Genomic DNA, 20088 nt, shown 5'->3' with positions numbered 1-20088 from the left:
GGGATGCTAGCTGACCGCTAGCTGAACATGATCTAGCGGTGTGCCCAGGTGACCAAGAAAGCAATGGCATCCTGGCTTGCATCAGAAACTGCGTAGTCAGCATAACTATAGAGGTGCTTGTTCCTTTGTACTCAGCACTGGTGAGGCTGTATCTTAAGTACTGTGATCAGTTTTGGGCCCTTCTCTATAAGAAAGGCATTGAGGAACTGGAGTGTGTTCAGAGAAGGGCACTATGAAGTCTTATGAGAAGTAGCTTAGGGAACTGGGATTGTTCAGTCTGGAGGGGGCTCAAGAGAGACATTATCACTGTCTACAATTACCTAAAAGGAGGCTGCAGTAAGGTGGGGGTCAGCCTCTTCTGGTAATATACCTGTCTATGTATTTCTTTTTTCTTAAATTTTGATTGTACTGCTATGTCAAATTCACAAGTGTAAGAAGTATTTACCCCTAATGCTTTGCAAGGTAATGTAATTGGTTCTGCAGTACATCTTTTTCCATTTATAAATTTTTGAAGTTGTATGAAACAGTTCAGAGCTTTTTCTGAAATTTGTTGAATTGGTGATCTATTTATTCTTAGAACTTTAAGGTAAAAATTGAACTTGAAAACATTTACATTCATGGCTAACACATTCTATTTTAACTCCATCTTTAATATGAATTACTTAGCTTACTGAAGTAACATCTAGTTAAAAATACTGCAAAATTAACATAACTTACCAGTTGAACCACTTTTTTCAATGACATGGTTGTCTTCCTTGGCAGAATTCACATCAAACATATAACAACCTAGGTAACAGTGTTTCACCATCTGATTCAAATGTTTGTAAAACTGACAGTGATGCAAAAGAGCCTTAAGTGCAGGTTTTCCGGTCTGGGAGAGGCCAGTTTCTTCATCATGTACACAAGGTCCCTGAAAACATGAAATTCAAAAAGTTAATTTCTTTCAAGGAATCTTTTACATAAAAAATAAACTGGCAAAAACAAACAAAACACAACTTCAAGCCTAATACTGTTTGTCTATATATGTATAGCTGTTTTATAGACCAGATTCTGGCAGTCAAATTTAGATTTTGAGACTGAATAAATTATGAAGTTTTACAAAAAACATTCCACTTATAAGAATGGAAATAGATATTTAACTCTTGAGAAATTAAGGTTATAAATTCTTCTCATACAAATACTGTCTTAAATCCCGAGTTATACCTTTCTATGACTTTCTATGCAGCTGTTACAAGTTTCTCATGTAATTCTGCTTACAGATATCAACTAATGCAAAAGTTTCCTGTAGGAGAGAGAGTACACTCTGAACAAGTAATCCTGTTAAAAAGCATACAGCTGTTACGCTACATCTATCTCGTGTCAATCTATGACAAACAATTATTTGGAAAATAAAATAGAGATTTTATCTCTGAAGAATGGTTTTCAGTCACTTATTTTTAAACAACGACTTCAGGAACACTCACTAGAGAGCTGTATCTATACAATATAAGAAATGCTTCATAGTAGTCGAATTTGTTTTTTTTTTTTGTTTGTTTGTTTCCAGCAGCTAGATCTGCCTGTTACAACAATTTTTTCAGTGTTTTCTGTGTTAATAGAAGAAAACAAAATCATAATATGAAGCCAAGTTATCATCTGTTTTCATAAAAATTAAAAATATTAACCAGCAAAAGAATTTGGAATGAGAAAAAAAATTACATTATGCAAGTTTTAGGAGGCATCTTGCAAAACTAAGTAGAAACTTTCCTTTGTGCTTCATCTACTTCCGCTCTTCACTGACAATGAAGTCATCTGAAAAATGCTATTTGTCGCTAGGAGGCTCTACATCTTCCCTAACCCCTCTATTTACACTGAATACAAACTTATTTTCCAAGAAAGGATCAGGTAAAACAGTGTAAACTATAGCCAGACTTCTGAATAGTTACAGATGATTCTTTGTTTTGTATAATACATAAACAGACAATTTTGACCATTTGCATTTGATATTAATTGATAAAGAATGAGATGTCAAATAGTTTGAAGAACAATGTTACTTCATACAAATTGCTTATAATGAATTATAAAACTGCTCGTACACTGTCAGCAATATGCTTAGGTTATATCAACAATGACAAATGTATACTTGAGAAATTCTCTTAAATTGAATCAAAATCCATGACTGTCTTTGTCACTTTAAGAAGCTATGCCAATCACTTTATTGTATAATGGGAGCAATGAAAGAGTTCCTCTCACAATGCGTCCTGACTTCCGCAATTTTCAGAAAATGCAATACATTACAATCTTAGCAAAACTTATACAGCTGATTTATTACAAAATGCCTCCTGTGGTCACTCCTTAAAATAACACAGCAAAATAAACAATTATGAAGCAAACAAAATGGATAAAAGCAACATTACAGACAGTACTAAAGCCTATAAACTCTAGTAACAGCCTTTTCTTTCCCAAATCTATTTATTTAAGGGAAGAAATATAAATGTTCTACTTTGGCTATGGTACATTATTCCTGCTCTTCATCCAAATACACTTAATTGGCCTCCTTCAGACTCAATTGTATTAAGGTCTAGAAACAATTTATCTTGTAAATTTCAAATTATCTTTCAAATAGTACATTTGAAAAATAAGTAGGTCTGAAATACAGTATTTTATCCTGCTGGTATCTTACAACTTTAATTATTATTTATATTTTAAGCACTTTTAATTTGCCTATTGCCCCAAATGTTGTTTAACATCTTTCTGTATGAGCCCTCACCAGGTGATGAGCAATCTCTATTAAAATGCTCTTAATAAGAATTGACTCAAAACTCATAAACTGCATTGGAATGCCTTCTGAGTTTTTCAACCATATTTAATTTCTGTCACTTCACCTTACTCACTGAAATGATTTGAAGACTGAAAAGCAACTTATATTGACACGCTTACAGCAAATTTATATTGATGTTACAATGGCTTTCACTTTGCAAATCCCATGCTATTAAAGAATTATTTCTATTGATAAAAAAATAAATTCATTAATATCCAAAGACTGAAACCAAAGCCAGATGTTACAGACTACTTAAACATCTTCCTTTATAATTATATGTAAAGAGAGACATACTATAAAATGCAGCTCTGCAAGATGCATGCATTTTGGGTACACGTGACTCAGCAACAATTTATCCAAGTAAAACAGAAATAATGTCTCTTTTTTTCCTGTGGAGGTGGTCAAACACAAGAAAAAGTTATCCAGAGAGGTTGTGGAGTTTCTGTTCTTGGAGAAATTCAAAACCCAGCTTTTATCAGGAATGGTGTGGTGAGCAGGACTAGGGAAGTAATCCTGCCCCTGTACTTGGCACTTGTGATGTCCCATCTTGACTACTGTGCTCAGTTTTGGGCACCTCAGTACAGAAAGGACACTGAGGTGCTGTAGCAGGTCCAAGCTGGTGAAGGGATTGGAGAATATGCCTACGATGAGAGACTAAAGGAACTGGGGCAGTTTAGTCTGGGGAAAAGGAGGCTGAAGGGAGACCTTATTGCTCTCTTCCAATATCTGAAAGGTGCTTACAGTGAGAGCAGGGTTGGTCTCTTCTCACCGGTGACAGGACAAGGGGAAATGGCCTCAAGTTGCGCCAGGGTAAGTTTAGGTTGGATATCTAGAAAGACTTCTTAACAGAAAAGGTTGTTAAGCAATGGAATAGGCTTCCCCAGGGAGGTGGTTGAGTCACCATCCCTGGATGTGTTTAACGACCATTTGGATGTGGTGCTTATGGACATGATTTAATGGAGAGTTGTTAGTTAGGGTAGTATGGTTAGGTCATGGTTGGACTTGACAATCTTTTCCAACCTGGGTGATTCTATGACATAGCCCTGAGCAACTTGCTGTAGCTCATCTCTTTAAGAAAGGGAGTACGCTCTTAAAAAAGTCTTTAAAGCAAGAAGCTACTTCATCTTTCTTTGGGAAGGCATGCTTTCTGTCACTCATATTTCTTTCAAAATATTAAACACTACATTAAACTCTGCTTTCTCAGAATTTTTTCTTTCTTATACACCTAAATTCAAGTTGCATTCCAGGCAAAATAACTAACCAATTTTTATCTTAAAACATCAATACTATGTAAGTAATGAAGTTTCCTTGGAAATCAAAGATATTATATCTAAGATACCATATATACATGATCTAAGATACTATACAATAAAGCTTTACTTGTTCTCTTGAACTCTCTGGGAGGTGGAAGAAGCTTATGTATTCACATATTTCTTTCAAAAATCTCATTTCAGATGTAACTTTTTAAATTTATTCTGTAGATATACTAACATAAGCTCTTATATCAAATAATGCCTCTCCGTGACAATATGAACTTTCTCATCAAGTGTAATAGTCACTCACTTGCCAAACACAGTCTTTCAGATCTTCAGTAGGAATGGGGATCACAAGAAGATTTTGTAGAATAAAAGCAGCCTAAAAGAAATGAATGCATCAACATTACTGTCTAGCCATCAGAGTTCAGTGAAGCACATAAGATTGAACAGGATAGTTGAGAAATTATTCCACTGTTTTAGATACATGTCAAAACAAGGATTTTTCATGTTCATGTAGATTAATAAAAGAAATCTTACAACTAGAGTTGAGAGAGATGTCTATACAGTTAAAAAGAGCAAGAGATTACCTCTAATTTACCTCTAGTTTGCAATGAGGAGATATTTACTAGAGAACTGGTGATAAGCTGGTACGCCAAAGTGCTTTTAAATAGAACAAAACAGATTAAAATCTAGCTATTTGTTTTCTCCATAACAAACTACCGACAACAATTTAAGACAGCAGAATGTGACAAGAAACATACCTCCCTGCGTACCATGCTGCATTCAGATTGGTCTAGAAAGATGTTTAACGCTGTTCCCCATAGCCCTCCTGAAATGTTCTTGCAACTCTCTGCTAAAGCAATGCAACCTAATTCAAGAGATGTAAGAGCTGATCCTATTCCAAGTGCAGTAAATCTGACCTAGTGCATGTAAACACAATAGAAAATGACATTACTTACAGTAATAACACATTTTTTTAATTATTGTTGAGTTCAATCAACTAAATCTGTAGCTTAGACAGAATGATTTTAAAAGGGTTTAAACTGTTTAAACAAGTTATTTTTCCTGCATTCACCTGGCTCTATACTCACGGTCATAACTACATGTATGTATAAATAACAAAATGAATAAATTTTTGAATACTTAAATGTATATTCAATATTCTCAGCATTTTACCATTTAAAAATAGTTCTGATTCAAAAACTCATAATTTAACAGGTGAGCATCAAATATATTTGCTCTAAATTTGTAGTTTACACACATTTTTGCATTAGAGCTAAAGTAAAGTTGATGAAAACTGCCTATGATTCATTATCATAAATGACTAATAAGAGGATAGAAGATTGAATATATAGGGAAGGATTTCAGAGTGTTTATAAGAAAATATTCTCCCTACTTTATTGGTATTGTTATTTAGGATACAGTCAGTAATATTGAAAATAATGCAAATCGGTAGTTTCAATATTGAATTCCTGAAACAAAAATCATGCATATAGCTAGGTGTCAAAATAAGATATCAACTTTGCATTAACTAACCTCAGGATCTCTATCTACCCATAAAGGAACCAGCCATGTCAGACCTAGGTGGGAAGGAATTTGATCTTCACTGTTATTGTAAGGCAAAGACCAAAGAGATACCCAGTCCTGATCAGAAAACAGAAAATAAAATTAGAAATTATTTTCTAAATCTTTCAATGCCATCAACAGCCTGGGCTGTCAATTGCATACTAAACTACTTTAAATGTACATAACGCTGATACTCCAGGAAAAAGATGTTCATTGTCTCTATAAACATACATATATTGTATTGACTCCACTTACTGAATAAAATTAAATTTATTACTTCTGGTTAGTATTAAGATAACAGTACTAAAGGCATTAAACATTTTACTTGAAATATTAGGAATGTTTAGGAATTACTCCATACATTTTTTTATTGTTTCTTAAATGCTTGAAAAAAATTAGACATGATATCTATGCAGGAAACTGCTGAATAACAACATGCAGCTACCTCTTAAGTCAGTTTATTACTTTGTGCACCTACCATGTGATTAAGTGCCTTAGCTGCAGATTCCATGAATTCATACTTTGCAAATACAGCTCCTTAACTCTGGTAAAAAAAACCCCGTACTCATTGTGCTTTGCTTAATCATGGCACTGCACAATGCATTATGTTCTGAGTGAACTATGCAATTCAAAATTTTATAGGTGCATCTTCTGAATGTCTCAGCCCTGTATATTTTTTACAAAATAGATGACTACATTTGGATGCCTCACTTGGAACACTGTCTTTCACATGAATCTTCTCAATACACAATATTGATAACAGTAAACATGGTTTTTTACAGTCTTTGAAGTAGAAGGAGAATTAAAATACAAAATGAAATACACCCAAGTAAGAAAGTATGACCATAAAGCAATATCAAAGAAATGAAAGAAATAAAACATTGTAGCAATTTTATCATATACTAAGCATCTGTTCTATTTCTCATAAACTCTATGAACAACTGTAGGTCATTTCTGTCCATTGCTATGAGCTAAAGGATTCTATGTCTAACTTAGTAAGATGGTTCTTTAAGTAACAAAGAATGAGAATGGTTCATAATACTGCTAATGGGCAAAACAACATTAAAAACACCTGGATTTTAACTAGTTTTTGTCTCAATTCATAGACTGTACATTTTAAGTTAGCATTAATAATAAACTGCAATTTTTATTTTTAAACGAGTTATCCATATTTCCTGTACAACATAGCTTGCACAGAGTAAGAAGGTTAATTTTGTATTCCTCTCTCCACAAGATCTCACGCTTAATCATGTAACTTGTAAACAATGGATAGGATTTAAAACTTTATTTTATTTTATAATAATATAAAATATTAGAATCTGGACATTGCTGCTGGCACTTTATGACCTACAGTCACAAAAAACCCACCATCATTTATTATGCTATTATAGATATTATTCTACATGATTAAAAATAAATACATACGTAAAAATCAATTTAAGTCCCCTCTTTCAGTCATGAAAGACTACAGGATTGCAGAAATAAAAACTGGAATGCTACCAGGAATACTTTTTTTTTTTTTTCCTCAAAACCAAAGCATTATTTCCAAATACAAAGCGTATTTCACCACATTGAAATGTTTTCACAAGTGGCAATCATAGGCATTGAGTGGAGTTGACTGCAATTCTCCAGAATGATTACACTTAATTATTGAATTATATCAGTTAAAATATATCTGTGCCTAGCCATCAAAAGTGACAAGATAAGGGGAACTATAATGTACTCACCGTATCCTTAGCTTGAGCCATCATTTCATGAGATAAGTGAAGCAAACAAAGAACAGTGCTTTTTGTAACACCTTTTCCCATAAAGGACATAGCATTTCCTCCCCATTCAACGTAAAACGATGAGATGACCTGGGAGTGTAGGAATAAGTTCACAGTAGCTTTACTGTGAGCACTACACAGGTAGAGTATAAACCACTGCACACACGTAAATTAAACCCATGGAAAAATGGTGAATTATCAAATACACTCTTTTGGCTAGATGTTAATTTATTTATGAGTCACTTACTCATTCATCATTTTCCTGTATGGTTAAATCCTTGAAGGTCAGTAGTTATTTTATTTGCCTATTCAAATGAAGAATAGAGTGGATCTAGATAATAAGTATATTTTTACATAGAAAGCTGGCTAAATACTGTATTTCAGTCAGAGTTGAAAAGTTTGTTTTTGTTGGAAAGAGGCCATTTATTGCAGCAAGCTTCTTTCTGCTATGTTTGAAATTAAAAATACAGTTTATTTTCCAAAATCCTACATTGAAGAATACAGGTCATTTCTATCTTTTCTTGGGACTTGAATTGGAATAAATAAATCAACTTTCTATATAAAATTCTAAAGGGAATGGGAAAGCACGTGCAATATACTCAATCATCGTAAGTAAACACATTTTAAAACTTTTATTTTCCTTTAAGTAAAGACACAAGTCACTCAATCTCGTCTTAATCTTTTAGCTATTTTCTTGGAGAAAGAAAAGCACCTTTCATAGAAACTATATTCACTGGAAGTACAGCGTAAAAATTATAATATTATTAGTTACAGTGACTTTACAAGCATTCAAAAAAAAAGTTAGGTGATAAGATAAACTACTTACCTCAAGAAGACCTGTTAAATATTTCTTACAAATTGTGAAAGGTTCAGCGGTAGCAGAATACGTACTCCAGTTTGGCAGTGCAGTAACATGAACCATTCCTCTGAGTGTTCTCTCCAGTGAAGGAAGTCCATAAAAATGTGGTGCATCTGTTAGCCTTAAGGACTGTAAAAGCTTGAGAGCCAGCTCAGTTCTGAAACAGCCAGCAAGTTCCAAGCCCTCTCTGGATTAATTATAAAAGGTAAAAAAGCATCAAATGACAGCATAAAGCTATTATAATTAATTATTTTGTAAGAGGCCAGTGCATCATTATTATTATTGCTATTAAGCGGGTCTCAGCATATCAATTAGTAACTGTTGTCTTACACACCAAATAACGCAGAAGTAAATTAAGAACAGGACTGCTTAACCAAACACGGACAAACGAGATAGAACTCTAATTTCTAATGAGCATATAAAAGAGCAGGAGTTCAAGAACATTGGATAACTCAGAGTGACAAGTGTCACAAAGATTCTGCTTATGTTTGTTCTGGTTCAGGCACCAAGTTTTAAAATATTTCCTGCAAATCTATCACCAACAGACAGAAAATAAAGGAGTATAAGACATAACTGGCAGGGATTTCTATAATCCTTCTTTTTCTAGCTGTCATTTTTTTCTTATGTTTTATTTAGAAATTGAGTAACTGAGTGGGAGGAATGGTAAAGATAGCATTTTGAAGGAATCTTTACTAGCAGTTATGTTGTGGCACACAGATAAATACGTCAACTGCAATTTTAGCATCTCAGAATGCATTTGGATAGAAGGATTTAGTGTGAAAATATTATTTTAAAAACTTAGGAAAAAAAACCTATAGAAGTTAATTTCTGTTTGTCTGACTAACAGAAAAAGGATGGCACCTCATTCTGGAAGTAGGCATTCTAACAATAACCAGTGTGCACGATAGTTAATGATGCACTATGGAGCAAAAAGGAAGAGGATGGAAATAAATACTTGCTGATATTCTGTTGTTTTACTTTCCTGCAAGTAGCTAGTAGAAAAATCAATCCAGCTATCACTTAAGCAAATTTCCAGTAGTGAAAAAGAAATAGCCCATCTTCTCAGTGCCATCAATTTAATTATCATTTTTTGAAAAACTGCACTAGTGCACTTCTTCACAATTTCCTTAATTTCCTAATTTTACTGTGAAAAGGTATAGCTAATGTTGATCTTCACTTAAAGAGAAGTATATTCCGTTTTTAAAGTTTACCATGACTGTATTGTGATGTAATTATTTCCAAACTCTAAGATGCAGTAGCACAAGGCATTACTATCCCAGTCAGAATGACACAGGCAGTTCCACTTAAACTGTACCTGTCAGTCACTGATACTGAACAAAATAACAGTGTGTTAAAAAGATGAATGAGTTCTTTATCCAGTCGTTGTCTGACAGCAGTCTGTATTTCATCTGTTTCATCCCGCACTTGGGATTCCGGTCGCACCAAAAGGCCCAAAAGGGAACTTGATTTCTAAGAGAAAAGAATAAAAATACAGTCACATCATGCATTGCTTAAATTCTGTTTTAATAAACACACTAAAGCCAGTTTTCCGTTTGGTGCTTTAAAATCACATGCACTAAAAATCACAAATTCCATAATAATCATTTTACCAAGAAATATTTCTGTAAATTGAAATCATAACAACAACAACACAGTAAAGATTTTCTGGTATTAATTAGCCATACCTACCACATTTTAAAGGATCTCTTGTTAACCATACAAATTGAAGTACATCAGTCTTACGTAATTGAAAAGAAGATCACTAGCACTTTTTTCCTAAATGTTTAAACTGTTTTTTAAAATGGAAAAATGCAAATGCATGTACACTCAATATATGATAACCCTTGTAAGACCTTGCTTTGAGTACAGTATGTACTTGCTTTGTGAAGAACAGTACTTTGTAACGCAGTTATACAACTGCAGTCATCATTGTTATCTTTAGAAACTAGTTTTCATACAATAAGATTGAATTACTATATTTTGACAAGTACAAGTTGTTTCATACTGCTTTTTTAATCTTAATTTCCTACTTGTTTTTGTACATCTTAATGACTAATACTAGATAAAACATCTCAAATGAAAAGCACACATCTAAAAAACTGAAAATAAAAATAAATTATATTCCTCCAATATTATACTTGCATTTTTATATTTCAACTGTATGAACTATGCTCATATAATACCTTCCTCAGGGTTATAAAAATGTTTTACGTAAATGTATTGCAGCCATTTTAAATCAAAACTGAAACAACAAAAACTTCTGTCTTAACTTTCAATTCTTGTTCTTAATCCAAGACAGACATTTATATTCCTTTATCATGCAGAAAGTCACAATATACCTGCAGAGAACCTCGTTCTTTGAGTTACACAGATAACACAGTTACATACTTAAACACACAGCTATACATATATCAGCTGTACAAGTATATTCATATGTACAGCTACTTACTTAATATAAATGCATATATAGTGTATGTATAAAGCTCTACATAAAGCTACATATAGCTAACTACACTTACATGGCTCTGTATAACCATCCTATTATTGTTACCTACACCACAGCAAAACAAGTTCATATTTATATTCTTACACTTTTAAGTAACGATTTCAGGATCCACTTCAGATGATCTGCCTCCAAGCTTGCTCTCTTATCTCTACACAATTTGTTCAAAAATCTTAGGACATCTACCAAAAGCTTCTCATCCTCAGCAGAAGCTGGAAGCACTTGCAAAAATCTGCAATAAAAACAAGTGTATATATATTCATACTTTTAGGGAATTAAAAGAAAGTGCTATGATCTCAGTCTAATACAGCTGAATTAACTAAGCAAATGTAATATCAAGCAAATAAGGAGTTGCCTATATTAAACTTCAAATTATTTAAATACACATAACATAACTGCAAATAATAAAAAAGGAATTATATCAGTTTTATTTAAACTGAAACACACCTGTATTATACATACTTCATACATTAAAAGACATGGAATTGTTTGTTGGAAAAGACAGAAAAAAATAGAACAGAGACAAGAACTAGAGGAGGGCCACAAAGATGATCAGAGGGCTGGAGCACCTGCCCTATGAGGACAGGATGAGAGAGTGGGGCTTTTCAGACAGGAGAAGAGAAGGCCCTGGGAGTCTAGATATCAGGAAGAAATTCTTTACTATGAGGGTGGTGAGACGCTGGAATAGGTTGCGCAGAGAGGTTGTGGATGCCCCCTCCCTACAAGCATTCAAGGCCAGGCTGCAGGAGGCTCTGAGAGCAACCTGGTCTAGTGGGAGATGTCTCTGCCTATAGCAGGGGGGCTGGAACTAAATGATTTTAAAGGTCCTTTCCAACACAAACCATTCTATGATTCTACGATTTTAAATATATATATATATAGTTTAAATATGGCATTCTTATACTTTGCCATTTTGACATAAACAAATGACAAAATCATAGATACAATGAGCTTGGAATGGGCCTCTGGAGATCATCTGGTCCAATGGCTGTCATGCTGAGCTGCTTATTCAGGACCATGTCCAGGTGGCTTTTGAAGATCTTTAAGGAAGAGACTCCACAACCTCACCGGGCAACCTGTGCCATTGCTCTGCACAGTGAAAATGTGTCTCCTGATATTCAGATAAAATGTCTTGTGCTTCAATTCTTGCCCATTTCACCTTGTCCTGTCACTGGGCATCACCGAAGGGAATCTGGCTCCACCTTCTCTGCAGTCTCCGTTTCTGTCAGCCCATTTCTCTAGCCTATCAAGATCCTCCTGAATGGCAGCACAACCCTCAGGCATATAAGCTACTCCTCCCAATTTTGTAACATAAAATTGCTGGAGGTATTCTTCCCCAACTTTTGCATTGTTAATGAATATATTAAACAGGATTATATCCAGTACTGACTGCTGTGGTACACTGCTAGTTACAGGTAGCCAACAAGACTTCATGTCACTGATCAACACACCATCCTCCAGGCTCCACTGTTCAGCCACCTTTCAATACATCTCACTATCTACCTCTCCAACCAATACCTCATTAGCTTGTCTATGAGGATTTTAAAACATCGTGTAAAAACATTTAAATCAAGGCAGAACTGTCATGGTTTTATGATTTTTGGTTATCTGTATTCTACATCATAACACCATGTAGTGCACTGGGAGTTAAAGTGTTAATGCTCAAGTTTCAGACACCTGTCCGGAAGAGAAGAACTATATATCCCAAGGGGCACTGCGGTCAGAGAGGAGATATAACCCCTGGAAAGATCACCTTATGTGCTTCATCAGGTTCTTCTTCGTCAGGCTCTTGTCTCTGCTGCTCAACCAGACTGAGCATCTCACCTCAGCTTTATGGTGAGGCCTATCCACCTTTTGGACACTATCTCTCATTATATTTGATTTATTAGCTTCAATTCTAATTATATTGTATTATAGTGTGTTATTTTGCATTCTGATACTATATTTAGTAAATTAGTTTGATTCTCCTCAGATTGTTGCCACTGTTTTTAATTATTTCGGGGTCCCCTGTTTCCCTTTCCTGGAAGCATGGATTTTGCAAAATCCCTCCACCCGCTAGTCAGGGAACTGGGCCAAACCAGTCCGTGAACTGGACTTTTCATTGTAAAAGGATTTCAGCAGCTTCACCAAGTATGACTTCTGTTTGGTAAAGCCAACCTACTCGCAATGACATTCCTGTCTTTCATGTACCCTTCCTGAAGACAGGAGTGATGTTTGCTTTCCTCTAGTCCTCAGGCATTTCTCACAAAATAACATCACCCAGCTCTCTAAGCATTTGTGGGTGAATCCTATCTTTTTCTTTTTTTTTTTTTTTTTTTTTTTTCTCTAAACAATCGTTACTAACAAGCTTTGGAAGTGACAGAAGCTATTTCCTTAAGCTGATATGCCCAAACAACTATTTCTGTATTTAGCTGGATCCCAAGCTACAGGAGAACAAATGCACACGTACAATCATTTTCCTTTTCATTTGCATTTAGTGAAAATATTGAGCAGTTTCAAAAGTTAGCTTTTACTTGGATTGAGTGAAGATAGCAACCAAAATAGTACAAGTTTTACATACTGCGCCAAAATATTGATAGATTATGAGAACATATCAATGTGTAGCTTGAGCGTGGTATAGAACAAACCATTCCCATTTTCCTAAGCAGTACACAGGAGAAGATTCTCAGCCCATACATTAGAACCAAAATTTGGACAGATATACAAAAAACAACCAAACAAAAACACAAAACAATTAACAGAATTTGTGCTGTATTGATATACCAGTCTGTCAACAAAACATACAAAGCTATACACTAGAACTAAGTGGACTTATACTTTGAATCACATGGCAGTAGGCTCTAAACAGAACTTTAAAGTCAGAACTAGTGGAGAACTGCTCAGAGGTGGATTATACTCAGAACTCAGCACATCCAGAATAGTCACGTTTCCTTGCACATTTACACATTACAATTACACATTTTGTACTGTTAAAGATCTATTTGCAAACAGATAGATGATGCATTTTATGAACAGAAATTAATTCCAGCCCTAATGAAAGAAAAACTATGCACAAACCAAACACTCAGAAAATAATTAAATAAATAAATAAATAAAAATAGCATACAAGCAAAGTCAATGATGATATTACCTGTATAATCTGTGCTTAGTCTTATCTATTAGCTTTAGGAAGTACAAGGAAACAGAAGTCAACTACAGGATCACATAATAAATTTTCTATGGGATCATTCTGATTAACTACATGCACAGAAAACAACCAGAATCAAAGTACATTGGCTATCAAATCCTTAAAACTGAGGAAATTAAAACTACGAACTTTATAATTTAAACAACATACCTGTAATTCATTTTTGCTTTCAGTATGCTTACCTATTTATTGCTTTTTGCCAAACAATGCTCTTCAAAATGGTTTGACAAGACCCAGAGATGCATTTTAAATCAAGTCTGTCATTCAGAGCATAAAAGCTGAGCCTAATGAGAGAAGCTTTAACATCCCTATGGGATACTGCCTGAATGATTGAATTAAGACAGTCCTGCAGTCCATAGGTTGTGTGAGTTATTTTCAGTATAAGGATGTCTTCTGAGGAGAGTTTTAGTGTGTCTAAAAATCTGAAATGGCATAAAAGAAAAATTATCATCCATCAGTATACTTATATAAGTATAAATTAAGTAAATATAAGTATAATTATTTTAGTTCAGATGAGAAGACAAAATATAAATTTCCTTCAAAATGTATTTTTGTTAATCAACTCTTTCCCCTTTCTTTTTTCACCTCAAAACAGGAGCCCAAAACCAAAAATACACTATCAATAAGCCACCTCACAAGAAATCAAATCCTGAGTTGCTTGAGTTCTTTGGAAAGAGAGCACCTCTCAGAAACTACTTTAAAAGGTGTCATTCATGGTTTGTAATGAATTTTTCCTCTATGGCATTGTACATGTTGGCCTGGTAGACTATGCTATTTTCTTTTTAAGAAATTAATTTCATTTTGAATAGCGTACGTTAAAATAAAAATGATTTATCAGGGATTCTGAGTTCTGTATACAAAAGAATCTCAGAAACCTTGGTAATCAAGTGCTCACCAAAGCATGTCAAGAGAATTTTCTTGATTGCCTATGAAAGGAGGGGAATTAGCTCAAGTGGTAGAGCGCTCGCTTAGCATGCGAGAGGTAGCAGGATCGATGCCTGCATTCTCCAGTGTTTTGGCTGAACAGAGACCTTTGGCTGGAACTCAGGAACAAAAGAAAAGTTTATGATCTTTGGAAGAGGGTGCAAGCAACAAATACACAGTGAAGCTGTGCAGGGAGAAAATTAGAAAGGCCAAAGTCCAACTAGAACTGAACTTGGCCACTAAGGTGAAAGACAACAATGGGGCCACATGGATTGCACCCCAGAGTGCTGAGGGAGTTTGTGGTTGTGGTTGCCATTGCCACATCACTCTTCATCATCTTTCATCTGTCCCCAAGAATTAAGGATGTCCCAGCAGACTGGAGACTGGCAAATGTGATGCCCATCTTCAAAAAGGACTGGAAAGATGATCCTGGTAGCTCTAGACCTATCAGTCTTAGGGACCTAGCAGTCTCTTGAGCCCAGGGAAGGTGATGGAAAGGATAATCTCAGGAGCTGTCATGGATCAATTAAAGGTTAACCAGGGGATCAGGGCCAGTCAGCATGGATTTATTAATGGTAGATTCTGCTTAATAAACTTGATATTGTTTTATGACAAGGTAGTAGATGAAGGTAAGTCTGTCAGTGTGGTCTTCTGTAAAGCCTTTTGACACTGTCCCCCACAGCATTCTTCTGGAGAAGCTGACTGCCACAATTTGGATACGCTCTGCTGGGAGAAACACTGGCTGGATGGCCGGGCCCAAAAAGTTGTGGTCAATGGAGTTAAATCCAGCTGACGGCCAGTCACAAGCAGAGTCCCCCAGGGCTTGGTCCTGAGGCTGCTTCTATTTAACATCTTTATTAATGATCTTGATGAGGAGATTGAGTGCACCCTCAGTAACTTCACAGACAATAAACACCAAGCTGGGAGGGAACGTTGATCTGCCTGAGGGAAGAAAGGCACTACAGAGGGACCTGGATAGACTGGATCAATGGGCTAAGGTTAACTACATGAGTTTCAATAGGGCCAAGTATCGGGTCCTGCATTTTGGTCAACAGCCCCTGGCAACCTTACAAACTTGGGGAGGAGAGACTGGAAAGCTGTCTGATGGAAAGGAACCTTGGTGTACTGATACACAGTCAGCTGAATGTGAGCCAGCAGCGTGCCCAGGTGGCCAATTTGTCCTGGCTTGTATCAGAAATGGTGGACTAGGGAAGTACTGCTGCCCCTATACTTGCCATTGGTGAGGCCTCACCTCGAGTACTGTGTTCAGTTTTGGGCACCTCAGTACAGAAAGGACATTGAGGTGCTGTAGCAGGTCCAAAGAAGGGCAACAAAGCTGGTGAAGGGATTGGAGAATATGCCTACGATGAGAGATTGAAGGAACTGGGGCTGTTTAGTATGGGGAAGAGGAGGCTGAGGGGAGACCTTATTGCTCACTTCAAATACTTGAAAGAAGATTGCATCAAGAGCGAGGCTAGCTCTTCTCACTGGTCCTGTCACTCATCACAAGGGAAAATGGCCTCAAGTTGTGCCAGCAGAGGTTTAAGTTAGATATCAGGAAGAACTTCTTTATGTAAGGGGTTGTTAAGCACTGGAATAGGCTCCCCACGGAGATGGTTGAGTCACCATCTCTGAATGTGTTTAAAATCCGCTTGAATATGGTGGTCAGGGACATGACTAAGCAGAGGGCTGTTAGAGTTAGAGTAGTATGGTTAGGTTGCAGTTCAAACTGATGATCTTTAAGGTCTTTTCCAACCTGAGCAATTCTATGATTCTATGATTTAGATAATATCATGGTAACTTATTTACAACTCCTGGGATGCTATCCTTTACATTTAGAAGAAAATATTTTCAAACTATAAACAAGTTGTACTGCTGTTTGATGTTGAGCAGACAGTTAAAGGAAATATATTAAGATTTAAAATCAAGATCGAACAGCTCACGTTTCTGCTTGCTTCTCGTAATTTTTCAGTTGCAACAGGTTTTCAGTCCCATGGTACCACGACAGATTCCAAGACATCCTTAGCATATCTGACACAGGTTTCATAGTCGAGCATTCAGAAGACAATGGCACTACAATGGAATTAGGGCTAACTATATGATGAGCAGTGATCTTGACAGGGAGATGATATCTTAAACAAACAAAAGCAACAATTAAATGCTTCAGTCAAGCAATTTCTTAAATTTGCAAATAATGTTTTAAAAACTGTCAAAAAAAAAGGCTAGGTGGAAAACTCCACATTTATCACTTAAAAGAGAAGACAACTTCGGTTTCAATACCAAATGCCTTCCTTTGCTTCTATCCTTTAAGGAGGACAGCAAATGACTTAAGTTTAGTGAAAAAACAAACAAAAACAAACAATGCCAATCCTCACCTCCCCCAAACCACTCCCCCAAAAAAGCCGAAGAAAACAAAGATCAATAACAAAAAGCCAACATACCGTCTAACAACAGCAACAGGTAAACTGAAGGAAGGTAGGACAGTGCCATTATTGTTTATGCTCTCAGTCCTGAAAGAAAGATTAAGTTATTTCTTATTTTAACTTTGATTATCTACTAATTCATTATTTATGTAGTTAGAGTAGTTATTCATTATGATTCTGATATAGTTGTCCTCTTCCCTACAAAAAGCTCTTGAAGAACTCATTGCTAAATACATTTATATTAATAAGCTCTGTTTCGTTATGATTATGCAATATTCAGGTAGTTCTTAGATCACATACATATAGAATACTTATTGGAGATGTAACATACCTGAAAAATGAAATTAAGAACCAGAGCACAGGCTTATTTACAAGGCTGCTCTGAAGGTAATGTCTCCTATTTTATTATTTTGACCTGTGACATCAAAGGCAAATGCTGGTGGCATGGCCATAGAGGTTATGACAATTTTTCATTGTATTTTGTTGCTGTGTGGCACATAGCAGCAAAGAGGCAATCTGACAAAATGGCATCTGACATGGAAGTGTGTATGAAGCAAAGGTGTGGAATTAAATTTCTCTATGCAGAAAAAACGACATCCACTGACATACATTAGTGCCTGCTGAACATTTATGGAGACCAAACAGTGGATGAAAGCACAGTGAGACAATGTGTTTCAGTGATGGCAACAGTGGGTCACCTCCACTGGTGCATATTTTTTATGAGCACAGCATTAAGGCTTTTATAGGCTAGTGAAAATGCATAGCAAATGGTGTTGACTACGTTGAAAAAGAGTAAATTCTCAGCTACAAAACAGTATCAAACAGTTGTTATTGTGCTCTTTGCATCTGCTGTAGTTTCCATGGAAATAAATAGGAGGCATTACTTTGAAGTGACCCATGTACTCTTTTTCTATTAGACACAAATACGCATGAGAGCTTTTTTCAGTGTATTTCATGTGTGTGTATTTTAAGAGCACATTTTTTCTTGATGCACATACTGATTTAAAATAACAATATAACATCAGCTGAAGTCCTTTGACTTAAAGGCAACCACTACGCTTGAAAGTCAAGGTAAATAAGAGAATTCTAATTGAGTTAGAAAATCACCAACAGCACATCTATAGCTAGTTATTTGATTAGTGCAGTTTCCATTTATGGAAAACATGGATTAGAGAATAACCAGGGCTTTCTGAAAATGAAAATAAATGTACTTAACACTTACATACAAAGAACTTATACGTGACAAGTAGATCTATATAACATGCAATCTAAATACTGAAACAATTCATTTGACATGCAAATAAGTAATTCATGCAATTTCAAACATATTAAAATTCTGTTGATAGTTTTTATATATACGTATATTCGTGTGTATCCAAACAAAGCTAATTTTCATGAAAATCTTAAATTTTGATTAAGATAATGCAATTGAATAACTTTTTTTCGTACCACATATCTGTTCTTGATACTTCATCGAACAGCAGAAGACAAAGCAATACTGTAGCTTCTGTTAAAACAGCTTGATCATTTTGGAATATCAGGGAAACTGAATAAAACAAAAGATACCTTAAAAAATTGTTAGGAACATAGTGGCATTTAACAGTACATGGAAGGACAGTTATTAACTTTTTTTTCCAGCTATTTTGCTAACATCTTCATCAGATGTCACAACATTGGTAACACTAGCAAACTGTTTTCTTTAAAATATCAGGGACTCTGAAGTTATCCAAAACACTCATGAAAGCTTTTGATTAGACATCTGACATATTTCACACATTTTCTTTCTATCTATGTATTCAAGTCAAAACAGAATCTTCACCTCTGAATAGTGAAAGCAACAAAGATGATTGCTGTGCTAGAGATAAACGAACATCTGGATCAGCATAAATGAGTTTCCGTAAGAGTATCAGACAAGGTAACACTATAGATTCCATAACCTGCAAGAATAACAACAATTTAATATTGATATCAACCAGGATAATCTATTATGAGGTGCTCAAAACAAATTGTTATGCTATAAACAAGCACATTCTACTATTTATAGTATAGAAACATTCTTAGTCAAGAAAATGTTGTCCTTGCACAACTGCATATTCATTAGAAAATATCTGATAACTTTTGGCTTCATTTTATTAGCAATTGATGGTGACACTGTTGGTCTCTGACTTCATATATGGTTATAGAACACGCTTCCAAAATATGTACTTCTTAGAAGCGCATATGTGAGATGAAGGATTTAAAAAAAACTACTTATTCATAACCTTATTCATTCTTTTTTAAATGCAAATAGCTGACTGTATCAGATAGTTTTCTGATCCCAATCAGATCACAAAACATAAGAAAGCAGCTGGTAAACTACCAGTCAGCAGCCAAAAATAGGACCAAAATCACTTCTACTGCAGAATGAGAAGACAGCATGTCCTTCACAGAACATTACTTTGCTTGCCCGAGATTCTACCTTTAAATTTAGTTTCGTGAAGTCCATCACCAAACACAGTATCATTGGATATGCAACAGATAAAAACTCTGCTTATTTAATATGGGAAAGCATCTTTTGCATGAGCCCATCTAAAGTCTTTTTAAAATTGTGCTTCTTCCCTCTACTACAAAGTTTATCCTTTTGCCGATAGCTGTTTCACTAAGAAGCAGCAAGGCTTTTTTTTTTTTTTGTATGTGTATAGTTTTTTGCTTCCCCCCCTCCCCCCCCCCCCCCCCCCCTACAGACTTGAGAATGAAATCAAAAATCATTTGAAGGGAGAACTGCAATCTAGGCTAGACTGCACCCCAATGACTTGTTTAATGCAACT

At 35.4% G+C, this 20088-nt stretch overlaps 1 protein-coding gene and 1 non-coding gene across 2 annotated transcripts in view; one reads left to right on the top strand and one right to left on the bottom strand.

Moving 5' to 3' along the window:
* RTTN (rotatin) overlaps positions 1–20088 on the bottom strand; it is an 84075-nt gene that overhangs the window by 29742 nt on the left and 34245 nt on the right. Inside the window, exons 21-33 of the mRNA XM_085220703.1 lie at positions 19101–19218; positions 18731–18827; positions 17300–17368; positions 16802–16990; positions 14117–14356; positions 10835–10979; positions 9560–9714; positions 8212–8431; positions 7347–7475; positions 5590–5697; positions 4815–4973; positions 4361–4432; positions 718–910 (exon numbers count right to left, since the gene is read on the bottom strand). Of these exons, the coding sequence (XP_085076829.1) occupies positions 718–910; positions 4361–4432; positions 4815–4973; positions 5590–5697; positions 7347–7475; positions 8212–8431; positions 9560–9714; positions 10835–10979; positions 14117–14356; positions 16802–16990; positions 17300–17368; positions 18731–18827; positions 19101–19218 (1894 nt within the window). The remainder of the gene's footprint in view (positions 1–717; positions 911–4360; positions 4433–4814; positions 4974–5589; positions 5698–7346; positions 7476–8211; positions 8432–9559; positions 9715–10834; positions 10980–14116; positions 14357–16801; positions 16991–17299; positions 17369–18730; positions 18828–19100; positions 19219–20088) is intronic.
* On the top strand, positions 14872–14944 carry TRNAA-AGC (transfer RNA alanine (anticodon AGC)). The gene has a single exon. It is a non-coding gene; the product is annotated as a tRNA-Ala (tRNA).

This window comes from Meleagris gallopavo, chromosome 3 (genome assembly GCF_905368555.1).
Source record: "Meleagris gallopavo chromosome 3, MGAL_WU_HG_1.1, whole genome shotgun sequence".
Taxonomy (NCBI): Eukaryota; Metazoa; Chordata; class Aves; order Galliformes; family Phasianidae; genus Meleagris; species Meleagris gallopavo.
This window is presented reverse-complemented; position numbering and strand designations above follow the sequence as displayed.